The 22,659-nt window shown below is 37.8% G+C and overlaps 1 protein-coding gene across 1 annotated transcript in view; it reads right to left on the bottom strand.

Annotated features, from left to right (window-relative positions):
• myt1lb (myelin transcription factor 1-like, b) overlaps positions 1 to 22,659 on the bottom strand; it is a 169,522-nt gene that overhangs the window by 107,359 nt on the left and 39,504 nt on the right. Inside the window, exons 2-4 of the mRNA XM_079633122.1 lie at positions 13,746 to 13,856; positions 9,376 to 9,424; positions 9,183 to 9,216 (exon numbers count right to left, since the gene is read on the bottom strand). Coding sequence (XP_079489248.1) covers positions 9,183 to 9,216; positions 9,376 to 9,424 — 83 coding nt within the window. The 5' untranslated portion in view covers positions 13,746 to 13,856. The remainder of the gene's footprint in view (positions 1 to 9,182; positions 9,217 to 9,375; positions 9,425 to 13,745; positions 13,857 to 22,659) is intronic.

The raw sequence follows: 22,659 nt of genomic DNA, 5'->3' as shown, positions 1-22,659 counted from the left end.
TATTGTTGCCATAAACTAAATATTTGACTAGTCGCACGTTAATTTCTGCTTATGGGATATAGCCCATTCTGCGCTCAAGTGCATGTATAATCTTGACGGAAAAGCAGGCTAATGATAATAAATATGTATTTAAAAATAACGATGCATTTTAATTGTTTATTAATAAACTCTTTTTTTCTAAATCAGTGTCCGCTGCAAACATGTCTCCATACATCTCCGCTGTAAAAGTGCGCCTTTAGAGAAATGCATCTTATACGGATTACATTTCAGATTATATTTGCTTTCGATTTGATTTTTTTCGTTTAAAAGTGGACATATCAAGCTTTATATAGATATTTTTTTCATATATTTGAGGCTAGTAGGCCTATGCTATATAGCCTACGATATGTTTCTGCTTTTTTTTTTTTTTTGACGCGCTCCAGTTCACGGAGACCATGAAAGCGCGCCCTGATTGTTTTATTTTATTTTACGAAAGCAAAACGTTTTCTTGTTATTGTGAGTTTACACAAATAAAAGTATTGCGACTGATGCATTATTCTTTTCTGTATGGCCAGAAATATAGTATTTTAAGTTGTTTCCACTGTTGATAGGAAAATGCAAATCGCATCGGCGCCTCCATGTCATGCAGTGCGCGCTACACACTCCGCACACACACTTGGTTATGCGCCTAAGAACAGCGAACAATTATCTAGGTTAATGTTAGAGTGAGCGGCGATGCCAGACGGATAATCCTCATGTTTAACAAATCAAATCATGCAGATTCTACCGCGAGTCAGCGCTGCGCCAGTTTGAAAAAGGCGGGTGTGCAGGAGTCTTTTAATGAACGTTTGGTGTAGGTCTAGGCATAGAGATATCTGAACATCTTTGCCAAGCGCAAACCAGTACAGAAGTAATCAATAAATGATCGGGGAGGGTCATGCCTTTTTTTACAATCATTTTGGAGGGTCATAGAAAAATGTATTGCTGGCGAAGGGAGGGTCAAGTCTTTTTTGATTATAGATCTCAAAACTCCTCCGGTGGCCCCTTAAATAAATAACGAACAGTCCCTAAAATGAATCAATTTTTTATTACCTGTGTGTGAAAGGGGTTGTAATCTCTCAATAAAATGATCCACTCGGCGGGTTTTGCTATTACCTCTGAAAGCAAGTATTCCTATGTGATGCTCCGGGTCGGATTTGCCGCCAAATCCAGTGACGTGACTGAGACCTGCATGCGCGCTCGTCTCGCCTCTCGCCTCGTCTACTGACTTTGCACTCAACAGCGACGACACTGCAACTTTATGACATGGAGTCTGCTAATACTAGGAAACGACAAGCACAACACAGACTCCAACACAAACTCCAAATAATAATAAAAAACAAAATAAAGCCCGCGCACTCGCTTGTAAACATATTGGTTGCAATCTGAAACATTACCGCTAGATGCCGCTGAAAACTCCATACAGCACCTTTAAGGTTAACTGAAACGGCTGGGATGTCTATTTCCCATCATGTTTTGCCGATGGAAAATGTTGGTTTTACGATCGTTACCATCATGGTGACGAGTGGAGCATGCGCTTGATTTGAGAGCAAATAATACTGTATTGTTGTACTCACACAGCAAGTGCTTCTGTATAACATACTATTGCTAATATGTTAACAAATTAGATGTTCGCAAATTACCTTATTAAAGCTAGCTAAGTTTGTACTAATAAAAGTGTTCACATTGAGATTACATGAAAGTTTTAAGTTAAATGTATGAATTAGTGTACTCAAACATTTAAAGTTATTAAAATGTATAAGTCCAAAATACATTTTTTTTTTAGTTTTGCCAACTTTTGCGGGTTTACAGTGAATTATCAAATATTTTTACGAGACTGAAACACTAGTCCATAACCGTCCTCTTTTTTTGCCTGATATAGTGGCCATAAAACAGATGCGAATGGATTTAGCGAGTGTGCATATACATCCAGCAAGTATGTGACTGAACTGAAGTCACGGATAAGGAGCACGTTGTACACATGCTTAAGCAAAGTGTCAAAAGGACTAATTAACATATTAATGATCCCACCTTAGCACTGCAGCTCCCGTTGGATAGTCAAAACACTTTGATAAGCATGCAAATGAGAACCCACCAGCTGAAGAAGAAATTATCTGAAGCGTGAAAGAGAAAGATAGAGGCACAGAGAGAGAGAGAGAGAGAGAAGCTGATAGTAATGATTGAACCGTTGTTTTATTTATCTTTAATTATCTAGTTAAAGCTGCTGGTGGAGGGACATCAAAGAGAGGGAGCAGGGGCACAGTAATGCAATCTTCACCTCCATCTTTAGCCACCTCTCATTCTCACTCGTTCTTCTCAGAGATGCCAATCAATGCAGCGGTGAAGCCAGCTGTCCATCAACAGTCCAGAGACTATCAAACTAGCCGTCATGCTGGGATTCAGACAAGGGTCATTGAATATACAGCATGAAAAGGGGTTCGATTCTTTGCCAATAATGAAGATATTGAAGATAAAAATGAAGATAAAAATATATATTTTTATAAATCAAAAACTGTCTTTTCCAGGGCCATGTGGGTGTTTCTGAATGGTTTTAAGTAAAAAATTTAGGCCAAAAATATAAAACTGTCAATCTATCAACAGATTGTTTGCTGGCCATGTATGCATTTGGTACCAGATACAATGTTAGACAATGCCATTACAGAGTATAAATATGTAAATAGCTCTGAAATGTACAGAAATATGCTTACAAATGCCTAGAAAGATCCTGTGAAATGCACTTTGTATCACTAAGAAGATAGAGAAACACATTTATGCCAAGCATTGACATGAAATCCTAAATGTCTAAAAGTATTTCTGCATCAGGTTCTTATGAGCTCACATTACTTGGAATATTACATTGACAACAATCTAAAATACTGATGTTGATCGAGTCCATGTTATGATCGAACACAATTGTGAACTTTCCACCTATCCAGCAGAGGTTACGGTCACAGGTCTAAATTTGTTTACTAATTTTACATTTATGCTTTTGGCAGACCAGGTTTATAATAGTTACAGTAACTACAACTAATACCATACTTAATAAAAAAATGTTTTACTTACAATAAACATTAATTTAAATAAATATTGACAGTTGTTGCTAAGTAAACATTTCTCCTTTACATTTAGTTTATCTAAAAACGATTTAGACATTAAATAAAAAATGACATAAGTACTAAAACTTGAACTGATATTAAAATGAAAATGGATATCATAATTGTAAGGAATCCTCTGGAGGCAAGTTGAAGTGAATCCAAATGCAACTTTAATTCCGGCATAGCAAGAACCCAAATGCAACTTTAATTCCGGCATAGCAAGAACCCAAATGCAACTTTAATTCCGGCATAGCAAGAACCCAAATGCAACTTTAATTCCGGCATAGCAAGAACCCAAATGCAACTTTAATTCCGGCATAGCAAGAACCCAAATGCAACTTTAATTCCGGCATAGCAAGAACCCAAATGCAACTTTAATTCCGGCAGAGCAAGAACCCAAATACAACTTTAATTCCGGCAGAGCAAGAACCCAAATGCAACTTTAATTCCGGCAGAGCAAGAACCCCAGAGCAAGAACCCCAGAGCAAGAACCCCAGAGCAAGAACCCCAGAGCAAGAACCCCAGAGCAAGAACCCCAGAGCAAGAACCCCAGAGCAAGAACCCCAGAGCAAGAACCCCAGAGCAAGAACCCCAGAGCAAGAACCCCAGAGCAAGAACCCCAGAGCAAGAACCCCAGAGCAAGAACCCCAGAGCAAGAACCCCAGAGCAAGAACCCCAGAGCAAGAACCCCAGAGCAAGAACCCCAGAGCAAGAACCCCAGAGCAAGAACCCCGCTACCAACAGTAGTTAGATAAAACAATCAATAGACCAAGACACAAGACAAACATGAGGGCTTAAATACACAAGACTAACGACTAGATAAGGGACACCTGTGAACAATGAAACAATGAACCAATGACAACATGACACATCAGACAAGAGAACACATGTTTTCTATCCAAGCATTATTAGGTAATGGCCCAAAGCAATTTAAAATATATGAAGAAGTATTTAATTTCTTAAAAGACACTCATTTAAGTAACAGGATTTAGGTCACTACTACCATCACGTTATCCACATTCCAATCCAGTCGGTGGCGGGAATGCACCATTTAAGTTTGGATTGCCAACCGCCATTAAACTTGAAAAGAAGAAGAAGAAGAAGAAGAAGAAGAAGAAGAAGAAAACACATGGCAGGATCACATGACATACATGAAACAGGGGTGGTGATGGGGCAATGGATAAGACACATGCCTATGGTGTGAGAGACCCGGGTTCGAATCCACTGTGAGACACCAATGTGTCCCTGAGCAAGACACTTAACCCCTAGTTGCTCCAGAGGCGTGCGACCTCTGACATATATAGCAATTGTAAGTCGCTTTGGATAAAAGCGTCAGCTAAATGAATAAATGTAAATGTAAATGGAACAAGGAACAAAACGTGACAATAATAGTATCTATAATAGTATCTCAAATATCCTAAAATAACACTGCTACGCTTTTATCCAAAGGGACTCACAGTGCATTGTATCAGCTCATGCATTCCCTGAGGATCAAACCCATGGTGTTGCTATCGCCCGCGCTCTACTCTGGTGGAGCTTTAACTAGAACAAATGACCTGGTAAAGGAGTTCAGAGTGCGCAGTCTACAGAGTGAAGTTGAAACTGTCGACGAGCTCTAAAGGGCAAAAACCTGTACAAAAAGTCCCTTTGTTTAAGGGTGCTCTCAGTTTAATACGAAACAGGGCATGGTTTGCATGAAAAATTGGTAATATGAAAGCTGTCATGTGGACATGGGAGTGCACCGGGGAACCGAACACAAGTCCTGCACGGGTCCTGTAGCGCATATGCAGTAGTTAACAGAACACCTGACCTGAACCGCACCTGCATTAAATATACTACATCAGGTAGATACTAATTATGTATTTATCATGTAACACAAGCAATCAAACCAACATTCGTCATTCTGAGTTGATACATTAAAAAAAAATAGACACGCAGCCCAACATGGTAAAAAGATGAGAGCGTGCATCCGTCATACTGTATAAACAATACAAAAGTTTGCCTACATTATGTGAACAATCTGCCTGGCTATTTAGAACAAATGTGCATAAATCACACCATAGGCTATACAGAGAGGTTACCATAAATTAAAATTATAGCCAATTATGAGCCTTTAGTGTCATATAATATCTGGGTTATTTTAGCGGATTCACTCTGCATTTAATTACTGTTGTCTCTCCTGCAGCTCTGGAGTGTATATGTGGCCTTCGGTCCTCTTAGCAGCATGAAAAATACAACTTTTATTTAAAATGTAAATAGATTATATACAGAAAGCGAGTAAAGAGCGCTCATTTATAATCACAGAAGCTGTCAACCCCTTCAGTTTCAGCGTGATTGACTACAATCCTCAACTGTCACGGTTTGGGTTTTTGTTTCTTGTCATTGTCATTGTCATGTGATTCCCTGTTTGTCATGTGATCCTGCCATGTGTCTTGTCACTTGTTAGATTGTCTGATCATTGTCCACAGGTGTTCCTTGTCTTGTAATTAGTATGTGTATTTAACCCCTCATGTTTGCCCTGTGTCTCTGTCTAGTATTAGTTTCATGTCCTTGGTTCTGTTTCATGCCTTTGTTTTATGTTTGTTAAGTAAAGTTGCATTTGGCTTCTCAGCCATCTTGCCTCCAGTGGACTTCATTCATAACATCAGCGCAACAAATCGCACTTTAAATAGAAACCTTTGGCGGTCTTCAGACTACAGAGCGTGAACACAAATAAGCGACCAGCACCACAAATGACAACGTAAATATTATTCCCCCCTTTACATTAAAGGGGTGATGAACTGAGAAATACAATTTTCCTTGAGCTTTTGACATATAAGAGGTCATCATACTATAAGAATATCCTGTAAGTTTCAGAACTGAAAACTTCCTTGTTAGTCCAGTAAAAGCTTTTATTGACACCAGGCACAGCGAACGACAGGTTTTTCAATCATCTATGACGTCAAAGAGTATCAAACTCCGCCTCCACAGAAGAAGATCGACGCCCACTTCAACACCGCCTGTTTAGCCCCGCCCACAGATTCACGCATTACATGAAACTCATTATAATATGCAAAACTGGTATCCAATCATAGCAGTGGGCGTTTACTTCAAAGTCTTCAATGCGGCACGCCCATAAAAAAGAGCGTTTCAGGAGCTACGAGGGTAGAAAATAGCCTATTACTTATTAATTTTGATGTTTTTGAATGTAAAAACCAAGCGATTTTTACAAGCGGTCATAAGTTGACCTAAGTTGACCTAAAACAAATTTAAAAGTCAGTTCATGACCCCTTTAAATATTAGTGCCTTGGCTCGAGAGTAGACTACCTGGAAGAAATGGTCTGATTCGCGTGAATGTGAAAGCGACTCGACAACATGCGCATGCGTTTTAGCTGATGATGACATCATTAGTTCAACATAACACATGTAGTGGATCATGACAATGGTGATGATTTAACTGGGATACGAGCAAGGGGATAATCCATCCGCCGGAAACTGAAGCCTCCCCGGGCGCCGCCATTGTAGCAGAACTTCTCCTGCTGTTAGCACTCCATTGACTCCCATTCATTTTGGCGTCACTTTGACAGAGAATTACTTTTCATCTGAGGCGTTTAAAGACTCCATTTGTCCATTATTTATTTCTAAAGAAACACGACAATGTATAAAAGGCTCCATTACCTTGTGCCTTACGTTATGGCCCCGTAGAAGCCGTTTTTGTAAAAATAGGCTAACGATTGCGTCATAACCACTCGACTCTCTGACACACTGTAGAGAAATTACCGTATAGACCGGCGGAGAAGCTCACGGGCAATCGGGGGGACGTGGAGGCATAAAGTCTGATAAAGTCAAGGGAGAAGCCCATAGAGAGTGATAAAGTTGCTCCCGCTGCTAGCTCATAATAATACTCGCGCTCTCCGTCTCTGCGAGATTCGGAAGGGAATGATTCAGATTTCTCTCGGCACAGCTACTAGAAGACTGACAACTGTCAGACACGTTGCTCACGTCACCAAGCTCAGTTTGAGTCTGCGCAGTTCGCCTGGCGATCAGGAAGTGAGTGCTTCAAATGGGCTTCACTTTTCTCCGTTGAAGTCTATGGGGTCGCTGTGTCCATCTTATATACTGTCTATGGATGCGAGCGAGCGAGAGAGAGTGCAATCAGAGCGGCACATGTAAGGCTCACAATCCACTCTCTCCTCACAGAAGAAACTCATCTTCATGCGACACACATTCAGTGTCATTCACTCCGCTCCAAGCACTTAGTTAATAAAACACAATATATTGACCCGCATTCTGTTTTCTATCACGTTGGTGATGATGTTAGATGAGCACAAATGCGCCAGGCTTTGATATAATAAAGTGACAGTCGCACTCAGACTCGGACCACAGCAGACGCTCTCAGAGAGATTAGGAGATGAATCACTGTGACCTTTTATTTGATGCCTTCACTGTAGTTTGGACTCGGTTTGTTTCTTTATTGTTAGCTGATGTGTGACTGTTGGTCCAGATACTGAAGTTGAGCCACATTGTTTGTAGGCATTGATTCCAAAACAAATGTCAAGTGTCTGGACAACTTTTAAATTCATCACGAAACCCAAATTGACCATTCTTGTTTTTTTTTTCGGGAATGTTGCAGTGTTTTATAAATGATTGCACATTTTTTTAAATTCATATGCCCTTCCTTGTAATCTTTAATCAAAACGACGTCTGTTCTCTTCATGATGTATATCTCGACGTGGAGATTAATATCCTCCAACTGACTTCAGACATCTTCCTACGAGCCAATCAATTCCAAGGACCAAATCAAGTCCTGTCCTACACATTTTTCTAATTCCAGAAACCTTATTTACCCGTATAAAAGTTCATAGTGGTGCCTTACATATTACTATTCTGAGGAACAAAAATGCCTCTTTTAGGGGCAGATAACATATCAAGTTGTCCCTTTAAGGGTACTGTACAGTGAAAAAGGCATCATTTTTGCACTTTTTTTCTGACAGTGTAACATCTAAATTAATGGTTTTATTCAAGTCAAAAAAATGATTTAACATCACTGAACCAAATATTTACACATCAATTCATACAAACAAATCTCCACTTCAGCAGCACTTATTACACACAACTTGACAGTTTTATTACTATTCCTATCTATATTGAGAAGAATTTTACATAGAGGTTTTTTACATTTGTTCATTTGTCGAACGGTGTATATTTTTCTCTTTCCCCGCCATTGACAGACATTTCTGTCATTTATAATTGCTCAAAATGTTGCTTTTTTATGAAACTTTCTCACATTCAAGTGATGATTAAAAAAAAATGCATTAAGCTAGAATTAAACAGTTTTTTTCTTTTCTTTCTTTTGAAATATTGCATGTTCAGATATTCATACAACAAAATATTCTGGAGGCCATAAAAGTTTTGTGAAAATGATCACAAATAAAAAACTTTTTAGAAAACGCTGGCGGGAAAAGAGTTAACATTTTATTCTTAAAAATATAGTGATATTTTTTTCTGTTCACAGTATTATCTGATTTATGAGGTGATAAAAAAAGATATGCAAACTACCCTTTATGAAAACCTTTAACTATAATATGTAACAGGAATTTGAACCTGGCTTTAATGTTCAGATTTCTGTTATGGAAATATATGCAAATATGTGCATATTTAATGTAATTAATATAAAACAACTGTCTTAATGCACTGTGCTTACTCAACTGTGGCGTATGGTGATATCCATCAGTTCAATCTCTACCCGATTCACCGCCTTCATTTTATGTTAACCAGAGGTGTAAATTTCTCACATCATTTCGTGAAAATGATCAATTTAGAACAACCTTCAAACCAAAGTTTGAAAAAAGTGAAGCGTATGTTGTGTTTTTTATTCTCGGATTCTCGGCTCCAAAAGGATTTGGCCATATGTCATCCTATGGAGAAATAGTTGCAGCTTAGCAAAGTGCCACTATCTGATCATCACCCAAAAGGATATGACAGATGGAAGGAAAATGGGAGGACAGGAAAGCGTGATCACAACACAGTTACTGGCAGCCATTACGCAGGTAAAGAGCTCTCTGCCAGCCCGTGTGTAAAAACACTGACCTGAACAACTCGTGTATGGCTGGCTCCAGGGGAACTGTGAAAGAAGCACACAGAGAGACAGAAGGACGTGAGAGGTCAGTTGAAAGGGAAGATGAGATTATCACTCAAACAAAAGGCCGGTCTGAGCTATCGCCACATTACATCTGTGTGTTGTGTGTTGTGTGTTATGTGTACGTGACGGAGAGCAGAATACCTTTTGAGCGTGTGCAATGGCGCTTCTCATCTGCTACATCCACCTCCATCTGCGGAGAGACACACATACAATCAACATCTAATGAATGCTTTCATTTTTTAATGTGAGCCTGTGTTTATGACAGTGATGTGTGTGTTTTGATGTATGTGCATATGTTACCCTGGACCACAAACCAGTCACATGGGTCAATTTCTATAAATTGAAATTTATACATCATCTGAAAGCTGAATAAATAAGCTTCCCATTGATGTGTGGTTTGTTATGATATGACAATATTTGGTCGAGATACAACTATTGAAAATCTGGAATCTGAGGGTGCAAAAAAATCTAAAAACTTTGAGAAAATCTCCTTTAAAGTTGTGCATTTATGTTCACGATTGTGCTGCATTCACTCACAGAAATACATGTTTTATATATTTACGGTAGGAAATTTACTAAATATCTTCATGGAACAAGATCTTTACTTAAAATCCTAATGATTTTTGGCATAAAAGAAAAATGGATAATTTTGACCCATACAATGTAGTTGGCTATTGCCACAGATATACCAGTGCGACTCCAGACTGGTTTTGTGATCCAGGGTCACATATATAGTCATATGTTTAGGTGACCTATAAGTTAAGTTAAAAGGTTGTAAGTTAAAAATTCGAATTTATTAAGTTGCAAACATTCTGTTGAATAATAGTGTTAATATTGTGTAATACTTCTACTGTGTGTAATTTAAACTGAAATATACGCATTAGCAGATTTTTGTTTTAAAAATTAAAAGTGTACTCTTGATAACTTTGAGAATTGTGATTTCTAGTTCCCAGCATGCTTTGCTTAGGATAAGGAGAATAAGTGTTGGAATTATGTATTATTTTAAGCGCTTTAGTAAAGGAACAGACCTGCTCATGTTTAATGTTGTTATGTTTGACTTGAGCTTGTTACTGATCGCTGTGAGCAATGGCTGCACTCATGCCAGTGACAAATAATGTCTGACTAGTTCATGAAGTTTGCAAGCTAAAGAAGTTACATTTAGCCTATGCTATACTCGCCGTCATTTTGATCTGAAATGGAAAGGATCAATGTTGAAATTGGTTGGAACAACTTAATTTTTGTGTGAATAGTCAGCTTAGAAGAGCTTTGTCATTGGACTGGATCTGGACATGTTTGAGCTTGTTACAGAGAGGAGAATAATGTCCACGCTGTTGACCAGCACTAACAACACCTCACGAGTCACGACTGATCCAGCCACGGTGAACAGAGAACGCTACAGGAGGTCATTCATGCCTGTGAGACTTTACAACTCATCTATCCTGTGCCGAGGTATCATCATTAACCAGTCAATCTCGGAGTTAGGTCACTACACGCATCGCTGTATTAATGCAGGTCATTATCAGACATAAAATGTACATTACTGCTTTTATTGATTGACCTTTTTTTTTTTTTTTTTCTTCTTCTTAAAGGCACACTGTGTAGGAATTTCTCCCATCTAGCGGTGAAGTTGTATTTTGCATTCAAACGAATAGTGCTCTCTAGCGCCTCGCTTTTTCAAATGCGCGTTGCAACTACGGTAGACGTTATATAGCAAGAAGCGTTGACAACATGTCTTCCAATCGCACTTCATCGAGTTTTCTTTCGGGTGATGAGGTTCGTTATTTCAAACAAACTGCAACGAACAAACGAATGTTACAGTGAATCACAGACTGTAAAAGGCATGAACTATGCTCCAATATTTACCCACGTTTTTTTAATTCGTGGTCACGTTCCTTTTAAATGCAAAAGGATTTATTTATTTTTGCCGGCGGGGATTCCTTCTCTTGTGGCTCAGCATCACTATGATCCTGGATTATAAAGTACCGTGCAGCCTTTCAAATTTGCCGGGACAGTGCCACGCGCCTCTCACTGATCTCCTCGTCCTCAGCTGGTGTCAGTCACGTGACGCTGGCTCTGAATGAAACCCGCTGTGGAAACACGCTGAGGTAGGCTAGTGCTTTTTGTCCCTCTCTGCTATTATAGTTTTTCAAGATGGCGGAACGACATGGAAGCCTCCTTGGACTTACCCATCCCATGTAAATAAAGATACGAAATTCTTCGCTTACGAGGATAAGTCGGATCATTGGCAGAGGTAATTTTACACCAATGAGGACATATTTATGAATAAAGACATTGATTTTAGCTAATAAAATACTTAAACTAGACAGTGTACCTTTAAAACTTTAAACAAGATGTGCAATAATTATTATTTTTATTTTATTTTTTTGTGGGAAATTTGTTATTTAATATACGTGTATAGTATGTGTGTACTGTGAGTACTTTACTGTCTTCATGTATTGCTGCTAATGCACTTTCATTTCCCAACTAGGATCAATACAGTACTACTACTACTACAAGCAATTTGTGTTTATGCTACCAGTTATTAAGTTACTTTAACTAAATGGAGTTTGTTAGTCGAACATAATTTTTTTAAGTTGTCATAACTCAAAAGGACTGATGCAAACTGTTGCATTTTGTTTTTGAGCTAAATAATTTGTGTGCAGAATAAGTCACTGTAGGTTGTCTTCCTGAAAAGTGTTACACAGTTGATCTGTACTGTAGCTCAAAACAGCAGCAGAGACTCAACCAATGCCGTGACTTTAGGGCGGGACTATCTGTTTGCCGACCAATGGCAGATGAGGGGCGTGTTCAGGAAAGGAGTTGTGACTTTTGTAAGACAGATAGAAAGACAGACAGACAGACAGACAGACACACAGACAGAGAGACAGACAGACAGACAGACAGACAGACAGACAGACAGATAGATATAAAGACAGACAGATATAAAGACAGACAGACAGATATAAAGACAGACAGATAGACAGACAGACAGACAGTGAGACAGAAAGATAGATATAAAGACAGACAGACAGATATAGACAGACAGACAGATATAAAGACAGACAGACAGATATAAAGACAGACAGACAGATATAAAGACAGACAGACAGATATAAAGACTGACAGACAGATATAAAGACAGACAGACAGACAGATATAAAGACAGACAGACAGACAGATATAAAGACAGACAGACAGATATAAAGACTGACAGACAGACAGATATAAAGACAGACAGATAGACAGACAGACAGACAGACAGTGAGACAGAAAGATAGATATAAAGACAGACAGACAGATATAAAGACAGACAGACAGATATAAAGACAGACAGACAGATATAAAGACAGACAGACAGACAGATATAAAGACAGACAGACAGATATAAAGACAGACAGACAGATATAAAGACAGACAGACGGATATAAAGACAGACAGACAGATATAAAGACAGACAGACAGATATAAAGACAGACAGACAGACAGACAGATATAAAGACAGACAGATATAAAGACAGACAGACAGACAGATATACAGACAGACAGATATAAAGACAGACAGATATAAAGACAGACAGACAGACAGACAGATATACAGACAGACAGACAGACAGATATAAAGACAGACAAACAGATATAAAGACAGAAAGACAGATATAAAGACAGACAGACAGACAGATATAAAGACAGACAGACAAATATAAAGACAGACAGACAGATATAAAGACAGAAAGACAGATATAAAGACAGACAGACAGATATAAAGACAGACAGACAGATACAAAGACAGACAGACAGACAGATATAAAGACAGACAGACAGACAGATATAAAGACAGACAGATATAAAGACAGAAAGACAGATATAAAGACAGACAGACAGACAGACAGATATAAAGACAGACAGATATAAAGACAGACAGAAAGACAGATATAAAGACAGACAGACAAATATAAAGACAGACAGACAGACAGACAGACAGACAGATATAAAGACAGACAGACAGACAGATATAAAGACAGACATACAAACAGACAGACAGACAGATATAAAGACAGACAGATATAAAGACAGACAGACAGATATAAAGACAGACAGACAGACAGACAGATATAAAGACAGACAGACAGAGAGACAGACAGATATAAAGACAGACAGATATAAAGACAGACAGACAGACAGACAGATATACAGACAGACAGACAGATATAAAGACAGACAGACAGACAGATATAAAGACAGACAGACAGACAGATATAAAGACAGACAGATATAAAGACAGAAAGACAGATATAAAGACAGACAGACAGACAGACAGATATAAAGACAGACAGATATAAAGACAGACAGAAAGACAGATATAAAGACAGACAGACAAATATAAAGACAGACAGACAGACAGACAGACAGACAGATATAAAGACAGACAGACAGACAGATATAAAGACAGACATACAGACAGACAGACAGACAGACAGATATAAAGACAGACAGACAGTTTGCAGTGGTACCTGATGTAATTGCCGGTTGAATTGCTCTTTGGTTCAGACCTCTGTTTGGCCCACGGCCCTCTGTGTTCGGCGACTGATAAGAGGTCACTACACCTCCTCCAATTTCATTTTCTGAAACATGAAAAGATTTAAACTTGTTAGTATAGACATAAATGAACAAGCAAATCGCACAGAAGAATGCAGCGATGTAGCAGCTTTAATATCTTCCCCACATACACATCTTAATTTTATTGCTAATAAGTGAGAAATCACTGGTAAATTCTGATCTTTCATTAGCTCATTAGCTACAGTATATCACCTCTTCCTATAGAATATGACTGATCATTTAACCAATTTTGCCTTTTCCAGCTCTATTTTAAAGAGCTTTATTTCACATTCAAGCACAAAAAAACACGACTATTCATGCTGCTTTTCCAATGATGATCGTGATTATAGTTTACATTTTTAAAAGGATTTATTAAAAACAAAAAAACATAAAAAAAGATATTCCATATGATTCTTCTTTTTGTTCAAAACATAATAGACATGATTACAGACCCCATGAGGTCATGAGATCCCATTACTTCACAAATCACACGATTGCTAGCTCATGTTAACTTTTCCACACCAGCAGGATTAGTCACATGACATATAACTTCCTCACTGCGTTTGCCACAAGAACATGTCGTCTGTTGTGAAGTAGAGCTCAGCTACAGTGTGATATTGACAGAGAAAATATGTTGCAGGAAGATGAGAAACTCAAACAGCTCGTGTGTATTTGGCTGTGTGAAGGGAGGATCTTGTGTGGTGAAACTGGAGCAGATACAAACAAATTTAGAGCAGTTGTGTTTGATTTTTTTCGAGCCTCTGTTGTGCGGCAGCATTCAGAGACACTAATTAAAACCAGTGAAGCGGGTGGTAACAAATGATGTGTTAGTGGTGCTGCAGTGGAGTGTGGTGGGACAATGAAGGGCCCCTCCGGGAGCCCGATAGCACGCTTAATATCAGAGCTGCAAGGCTCCCTGCGTGTTGCTCTGTGAAAACACTTTAAAAACACACAGAAGCAGGACGTATTTGGAAAATGAAACTATTAAACACATTATATTGGTTTAAAAACATGTTCATAATCTGAAATAAAATAATCATTAAAAAAAAATCATGTTTTTTTTCCTTTATATTTTGGGGTGGAATGTGATCATGATTTTGTGAGTTTACACTACTGTTCAAAAGTTTAGGGTCCATGAGATTTTTCTAATATTTTGAAAGAAGTCTCTTCAAGACCGCATTTATTTGATCAAAAGTAAACAGTAAAAAACTTAATATTGTGAAATATTATTGTAATTTAAAACTGTTTTTGATGTGAATATATTGTAAAATGTAATTTATTCCTCTGATCAAAGTTGAATTTTCAGCATAATTTTAATATGCTGATTTTCTGCTAAAAAAAACACATTTCTGATTATTATCAATGCTCAAAAAAGTTGTGCAGCTTCATATTTTTTGTGGAAACTGTGGAACTGTGATACTTTTTTCAGGATTCCTTGATGAATAGAATTTTTGTAAAAAAAAAACTATGGAAAAAATTATTTGCTGTCACTTTTGATAAATTCATTGTGTCCTTGCTAAATTAAAATGTATTCATTTCTTTTTTTTTATAATAAAAAATAATAAAATTATTACTAATCTTGAAAATGTGTTTGTAAAGTTATATAGTTTAGATTTATTGCTTTGATTTTCTTTGAGTAAAACATGTTTTCGAAAATATACATTTCATATCAAATTTGAAAATAGCTTTTTGTGCATTATTCACAACAATAAACTTGTATAACTTTCTTTCTTTCATTTCATTCTTTTCCTTTTTCACTTCAGCAATAATCTGCTAAATTTAAAATACCCTTTAAAAAGAGATGCAACTTAAGTGTGCTGCTCAAAGCATTCAAGGTTTACAGTAGTTTAATTTGGAAATTTAATTTGCAGCTAAATGCTCAAAAAATGGTTAATAGGTAATAAATGGATTATAACTACTGCATAAATATAATTTAGTGCCATAGAATCCCCTCAAAATTTAAAAAATGACAGAAAAAACATTATTGAACTAAAATAAAGTACATTAATTGAATTTATAAAAGAAAAAAAATGTGACCATCACACGAGCAGCACCAGGTTAAAATAATGAACAAACGCTGTCACATTAAAATAAAACACATTCAGTCAATAAAAAACATATTCATTTTAACAAGCAGTCATAATTCATCTTGATTTTGCCCTTATAATCGATCCACAGACAACCTCAACCTTGTGAATGTTGTGAGTTTCCATGCTACAAAACAACAAACGCCTTTAGGGATTCCAATTAGAATTTGACTGAACATATTAGAATGGGTTAATGAGCCAAATGTCATTTATTCCAGTGAGGTGCTGTGGTCCACTAACTAATCAAGAACTTGGCAAATGGAAAAACATCTAATCGAGACCATGGCATGCAGAATTCAGTAATGATAAACCAGGAAACCACACATAAAGCATGCAAAAAAGAATCCGTGAACAAAACTTAATGAAAATTTCAAACAGGGTGTAAAAATGTCTAGAGCCGTTTTCACACAAAGATTGCAGGAAATACACATAGAATTTGTCCCGGGATCGTTTGATTTTGGTGCATTAACACTGCCAGAGTTCACACACATCCCGTAAAGATCCTGTAAAGACACGTGGCATCGATGTGACATGTAATTTCTCCACAGCGTCTTAAATTTGACTATGATCTGCGATCTCTCTCTCTCTCTCTCTCTCTCTCTCTCTCTCTCGACGCTTGTGCATTTTTTTCTGATTCGATCATAAACTAGCGCATCATGTCCCGCTCCACTAAGCTGGCGAACAATCTCAGCTTCATCGTCATCTCTACGACACACCCTTACGCCATTGATTACGGCTTTGTTCACACAGGGCAGCGTTCCGGGATTGATCCCAGAATCAAACGCAATCAATTGCGTTCACAAAATATTTCTGCCAATTTTTCAGGATCAACGTGCTGTGTGAACTGGGCTTAGGATCATAAATAAGCGCATCACGTACCGTTCCACTAAACAATCTCAGCTTCAGCGTCATCACTACACACCCTTTCGCTAAATGAATAAATGTAAATGGGCTTACTAATGTAACCCCTGTTCCCTGAAGGAGGGAATGGAGATGTTACGTCACACTGACGTATTGGGGTCTGGCCTGGGAGCTTAATCACCTCCAAGTGGTAACAAAGCGAGACCATGAACATCGGCCAGTGAGTCATACCTACGCTGCCGAGACAGGGATCCCAGCCATTCAGTGGTGGTTCAGTGGACGTAACGTCTCCGTTCAAGGACTGTGTGTTTTTGTGTTGAGTACCTTATTTAATACTTAGATTTGGACATGATTTTTCTAAAAAATGATGTATTGATAATCTAGTAAACCTACGTTGCTTCAATACAGTAAGTGTTCATCTGGAAAAATTCACTTTATAAAAATCAGTAAAAATTTCACAGCAAAAAGACATGTGAACTACGAGCTGAAGGAAGGTTGAAGTTTGCACAATTATACTAAAATACTTTCAGTGGATAAAAAAAAAGTCCCACTTATCAATCAGACAACAAAAGGCACATAGTAGATTCAGCAATGTAACAATTTTCCTCCATTTGTTTATGTGTATGTCTTATTTAGTTCGTCTGTACATAACTGCAGGTGTTGTGTTGATCACAAACCAATGAAAACTCTCTCTCTCAAACACACACACACACACACACACACACACACACACACTCACACACACACACACAGACACAAACACACACACACACACACGCACACACACACACACACACACGCACAGAGAAAGCACACAAACATACAGATTTTAGTAAAGTGTTTAATGAAACCGCTTGTGAGAGGTCTTATAAAGGCATCTGAGGTTCTTTCATGTGACGATGTGAGGAATCATCATCTGTCTAAATCTGCGTTAAGAGTGTGTGGAGACTGTCTTAATTAGAAGGTGTTTTCGGATAATATTTTAGGAAACCCTTTGCTGAAATGCATTCATGTGTACGTTTCACAATCTAGGTTTGATTTTCTTCTAAAGGCCTTTACAATTCAGGTTTAAAACATTACTTTTTCACAGCCATGAAAGCTGGAAATATCAGGTTTCAAATTATGATTTCCAGATCTGTAAAAGACAAGGAAGTTAATGAAACCGTAAGAAGTCGTGTACATTTCTACATTTAAAGAAAACAAATGAGCTGGTTTTAATCAAATAAAAAAATATGACTTAACATAACTGACACAATCTGAATGCATTAATGAATACAACAAACCTTTCTTTTTTTGTTCAAGGTAACAACTGCAGATTACACTTTTACAGTGTGATATAAGCTTTTAGTAATGCTCAACTCTTGCTCAAATACACTGTACAAAAGATTTTTTTGAAGTTGTGAATAAAACAAAGATTATTAGACTGTGTTTAATATTACTATTCCAGATTTTCTACGTCAAAATTTCATGTTTAATCCAGCGTGTTACTGGCCATTATTACCGTATTAAGTCTGAAATTTAGTGAAACCATGCCCCAAATTTGAGTGCATTTGCATTATGGGATTGCCTTCTCCATGAACACTTCCTTAATTTATCCCAATGAAGTTAGCATAAAGAACAGCAAATGTGTGCCGCTCACTATCCATGTGATCACATTCTGTTCTTGCCGTTTTTCCTAAATGACGTTTATAATCAGCCACTTTAATGCTGATTCTCGAAGTCATCTGACCCGCCTTATTTTGCACACCATGAAGCCTGTGTGTAGTGCGCTACTTTTCCTGAGCAGTGATGCGGTGCCACACAGTCTACGGGAGCCGTCATCCACTCGCTGTGCAATTACCCACGCACTCGCAATCGGCTGCACAATGCCGGGATGGCCGGGAAATTCAGGTGAAAGATGCCAGGCAGCAATCAGCAGGAGAGAGCCAAGCCATTTTCTTTCATTTGGCATCAAACGGCAGCACCAGGCCCTTAATTACACGCCAAGTGTCAGGCCGGCCAGCTGAATGCCTTATTATTCCGCCGAGCTGCGTTCAATTCAGTTTCGTTCAGATAATCCTCAGAGAATAGAGCAAACGGAGGCTTGAACCATGACAAAGAGAGAGTCGTAACAGAGAGAGAGAGACTTGACTGCGGTGAGGGTGATTTATGCTTGTGGAAGCACACAGTGGGTCCGCCATATTCACCGGAAAGCTGCTCAAACTCCAACACGGTACAGGTTTAGAGATGCAGGAGCTGTGTGTGTGTGTGTGTGTGTGTGTGTGTCTATGATTTAACTGCGTTCCCTCAAAGATCACGGTAACCGTCGTCAGGCGGCTGCCGTTCAGAAGGAGCAGTTGCAAAAAACATGGAACGGGACTCATAATATTGTGCCAATTTTAATATCACTCTGACACAAATTTCATGGGATTTATTACCACAACTTAAATAAATGCATGGTTACAAGTTAAAAGGTCTAATTTATTGATTTATTGATTTTCAGTTGCATTAATAGTATTGTGATGAGTTCTGTCGACATAATGTTGATCACTACATACAATTTAAAATTTATTTTAAAACAAATTTCTGCATTAAGTTTAGTAGGATTAAGTCACTTTCAAAAAAATGTTGCTGATAATTTACTCACCCCGATGTCATCCAAGATGTCTTTCTTTCTTCAGTCGAAAAGAAATTTAGGTTTTTGAGGAAAACATTCCAGGATTTTTCTCCACAGAATGGACTTCAATGGCAACCCTCTACCCCAATGTTCAAAAGAAGGTTCAAATGTCCGTCTCAATGCAGCTTCAAAGTCTCGACACGATCCCAGTCGAGGAATAAGAGTCTTATCTAGACAAACGATCGGCCATTTAAATTTTTTTTTTTACATCTATATACTTTTTAACCACAATTGTTCATCTTGTGCTGTTCTGCGACGCGCCACGCATTACGTCATCACGTTGGAAAGGTCACGAAAATAATACAAATAATAATACAAATAAATTAAAACAAAGATGTCGGACGATTTTGAGGTTGGAGGAGAAAATGAGATGGAGTTTTTCGCCCTTCCCTACTTTTTTAAACTGGATCACAGACAAATAACTTAGACAGATGACGTGAACGTAACCTTTCCAATGTGATAACGTAATGCATGGTGCGTCGCAGACCAGCACAAGATGAACAATTGTGGTTAAAAAGTATATACATTTTATTTATTTTTTGAAAATGACCGATCGTTTCGCTAGATAAGACTCTTATTCCTCGACTGGGATCGTGTCGAGACTTTGAAGCAGCATTGAGACGGACATTTGAACCTTCTTTTGAACATTGGGATAGATGGTTGCCATTGAAGACCATTCTGTGTAGAAAAATCCTGGAATGTTTTCCTCAAAAACCTACATTTCTTTTCGACTGAAGAAAGAAAGACGTGGACATCTTGGATGACATCGGGTGAGTAAATTATCAGCAATTTTTTTTTTTTAAAGTGAACTAATCCTTTAACTCTTTCCCACAAGAGTTTTCTTTTCTTTTCTTTTTTTGCCAACCAGTGGAAGTATTTTTTATCATTTTCACAAAACTTTCGTAGCCCCCAGAATATTTAGTTTTTTGAATATCTGAATATGCAATACATGCAATGGCGGGAACAGAGTTACTGAAATTGTGAAGTGCATGAGAGAGTGAGCAAGCGGGAGATTTGAAGAAAGACTGTAGAAAGAGAGATGGCTGAGAGACATTACAAAAGAGAAAAGCTTAGAGAAATATCACTGGAAGAAGAAGGGTTATGATCAGGCAAGAGCTTTAGGACTCGCGTTAACATTAGAAAAGCTTTCCAGCGCGAGAGACCTCAGTGGGAAGGCCTGGAAACAGACGCGGAGGTTGTGTGGTTTCTGCTCCGTACGTGAGTAACATTAGTGTTCGATGATGATTCTCACAAATAGCTTACTGCACCTTTAAGTGATGCCTTTCACTTAATGCCTTTCCTTGCTAATTGTAAAAAGTAAAATAAATAAAAATCGAGCCCTACTTTGTACCCTAATCACGTCCAAGTTTTATGTTCACTTGTTTAAATATTAATCAGACCTGCAGTATTTGAATTCAATATCTTTAGGTATAAGTGAATATCTAAAAAAGAAAAACATTCAAACGCCTTTAGTGCAAAAGATCAATATGAGCCTTGACAAAATTTCAAAGACTAAAACCCGATGCCCAGAGACTCACAGCTCAGATGTGTGTATGTGCTAAACATTTACAGGCATCAGTTTCATGCACAGCCTGAGCTCCTCCCGCTGGCGTCCTGCCCGTCGTCTGAGGGACCTGAGCGGGCACCTCGCTGACGGGACACACACCACTGCCGCTCACACACACCAGATACCCTTATCTGATAGATTCTGCTTCTACAGAGATGAACAGATTTATTAATAACCAAGATGTCATAATTATATTATTAGCTGTGAGTAATTTTTTTGGCCTAAGTTATAATGTAAGTTATAACATGTTCGTCCTACTAGACACATATTAATGAAAACAGAGAAATAACACACACATGACTCTGTGACAGAGCTAGAAAGTGAACAAGTCAAACCCTATAATCACATTTAGAAGATTAGAGCTGAGCGATGACACATGCAAACAAGCAGTTGAGATATACTATAATATCACTTTATGTGAGTGTACTGTATACACTATGCAGATAAAGTTTGATATTTCATATCCAACCTTACATAAAGAGCGATATAGTTCTGAGACAAAAAAAAAAAAAAAAAGCCATTCAGCAAACCTTCTCAAATGACACGAGTTTGACAACCTGCTTTTCTGAAAGACGGCAGACAGCGTTTGGGAACATGTTCAAAAAATATATTTTATATATATATATACTATATACTCAAAGCATTGCAGCAGCTTTAATAACATACACATTTTTTTTTTTTATAAACCGATTGATCTTTGATCGAAAACATTATTATTGTTATTAATGAGTTAATATTTAACTATATGTAACAACCATAATTGTAATATTCAGTATACATCAGCTTTTAATGAGCTGCAGATCTTTTAGTGTGTGTGTGTGTGTGTGTGTGTCCAGAAGACTCAAACGGGACGCAGACAGTTTGAAGTAAACAGATGGAGGTTTGGAGAAGCTCGGCGCCTGCAGCATTAGCCTCCCACACACATGCGAGACACACACACACACACACATCTCCAGCGTTCACCTGAGATGACCCTCTCAAACACTACGTCTGTGTGCCGTGCAGTGTGTTTGGAAAAGCTGAGATTCTCACAGAAAGACTGAATCCACAACTGTAATACAATAAGGAAACAAGGTCTGGCAGTCATGTCGCCCGCTGCATTACCTGGATCATGAAAGTGTGTGTTTTAAACCACAACAGAGTCAGACCTGAATGTGACTTTGCCATTTTGAAGAGGCTTTTTGAGCAGATCATCATTTATTGGGTCTTTACAATCTGGTCCCAATAGTAATGCATTGACCAACTTTATGATCAATACATTTGTTATAGTATTTTTTACTCTTTAATTCATGTCAGTATTATTATAGTTTTATGAATATTTAAAATTGTTTATTTTTATATTTTCAGTGTATTTTTAGTCATTTTGTTTTTGTCATTTTATTAGTTTTTACAATTTTCATTTTGCTTTTTAGGTTTATCTTTACTTCCGTTTTGGTTTCGGTGTTGATGGACTCGATCTACTCCGTCTGTATTTTGATCACCCGATCCGGATGAAGTCTTTGATTAAAACATGATTTAAAGGTGCATTAAGCAAATTTTCATGTTAAAAATACCCGTTTTCTAACCCATACATGCTTAAACAATTGCCTGATGGGCTGAATGAGCCCTTCTCTGATCCCTGAGATTGTCTCTATAATCCTGTAAAGTAAAATATTATA

Source organism: Phoxinus phoxinus, assembly GCF_949152265.1.
Source record: "Phoxinus phoxinus genome assembly, chromosome: 13".
NCBI classification, from domain to species: Eukaryota; Metazoa; Chordata; class Actinopteri; order Cypriniformes; family Leuciscidae; genus Phoxinus; species Phoxinus phoxinus.
Note: the sequence above shows the minus strand (reverse complement) of the source record. Positions and strands in the feature narration are given on the sequence as shown.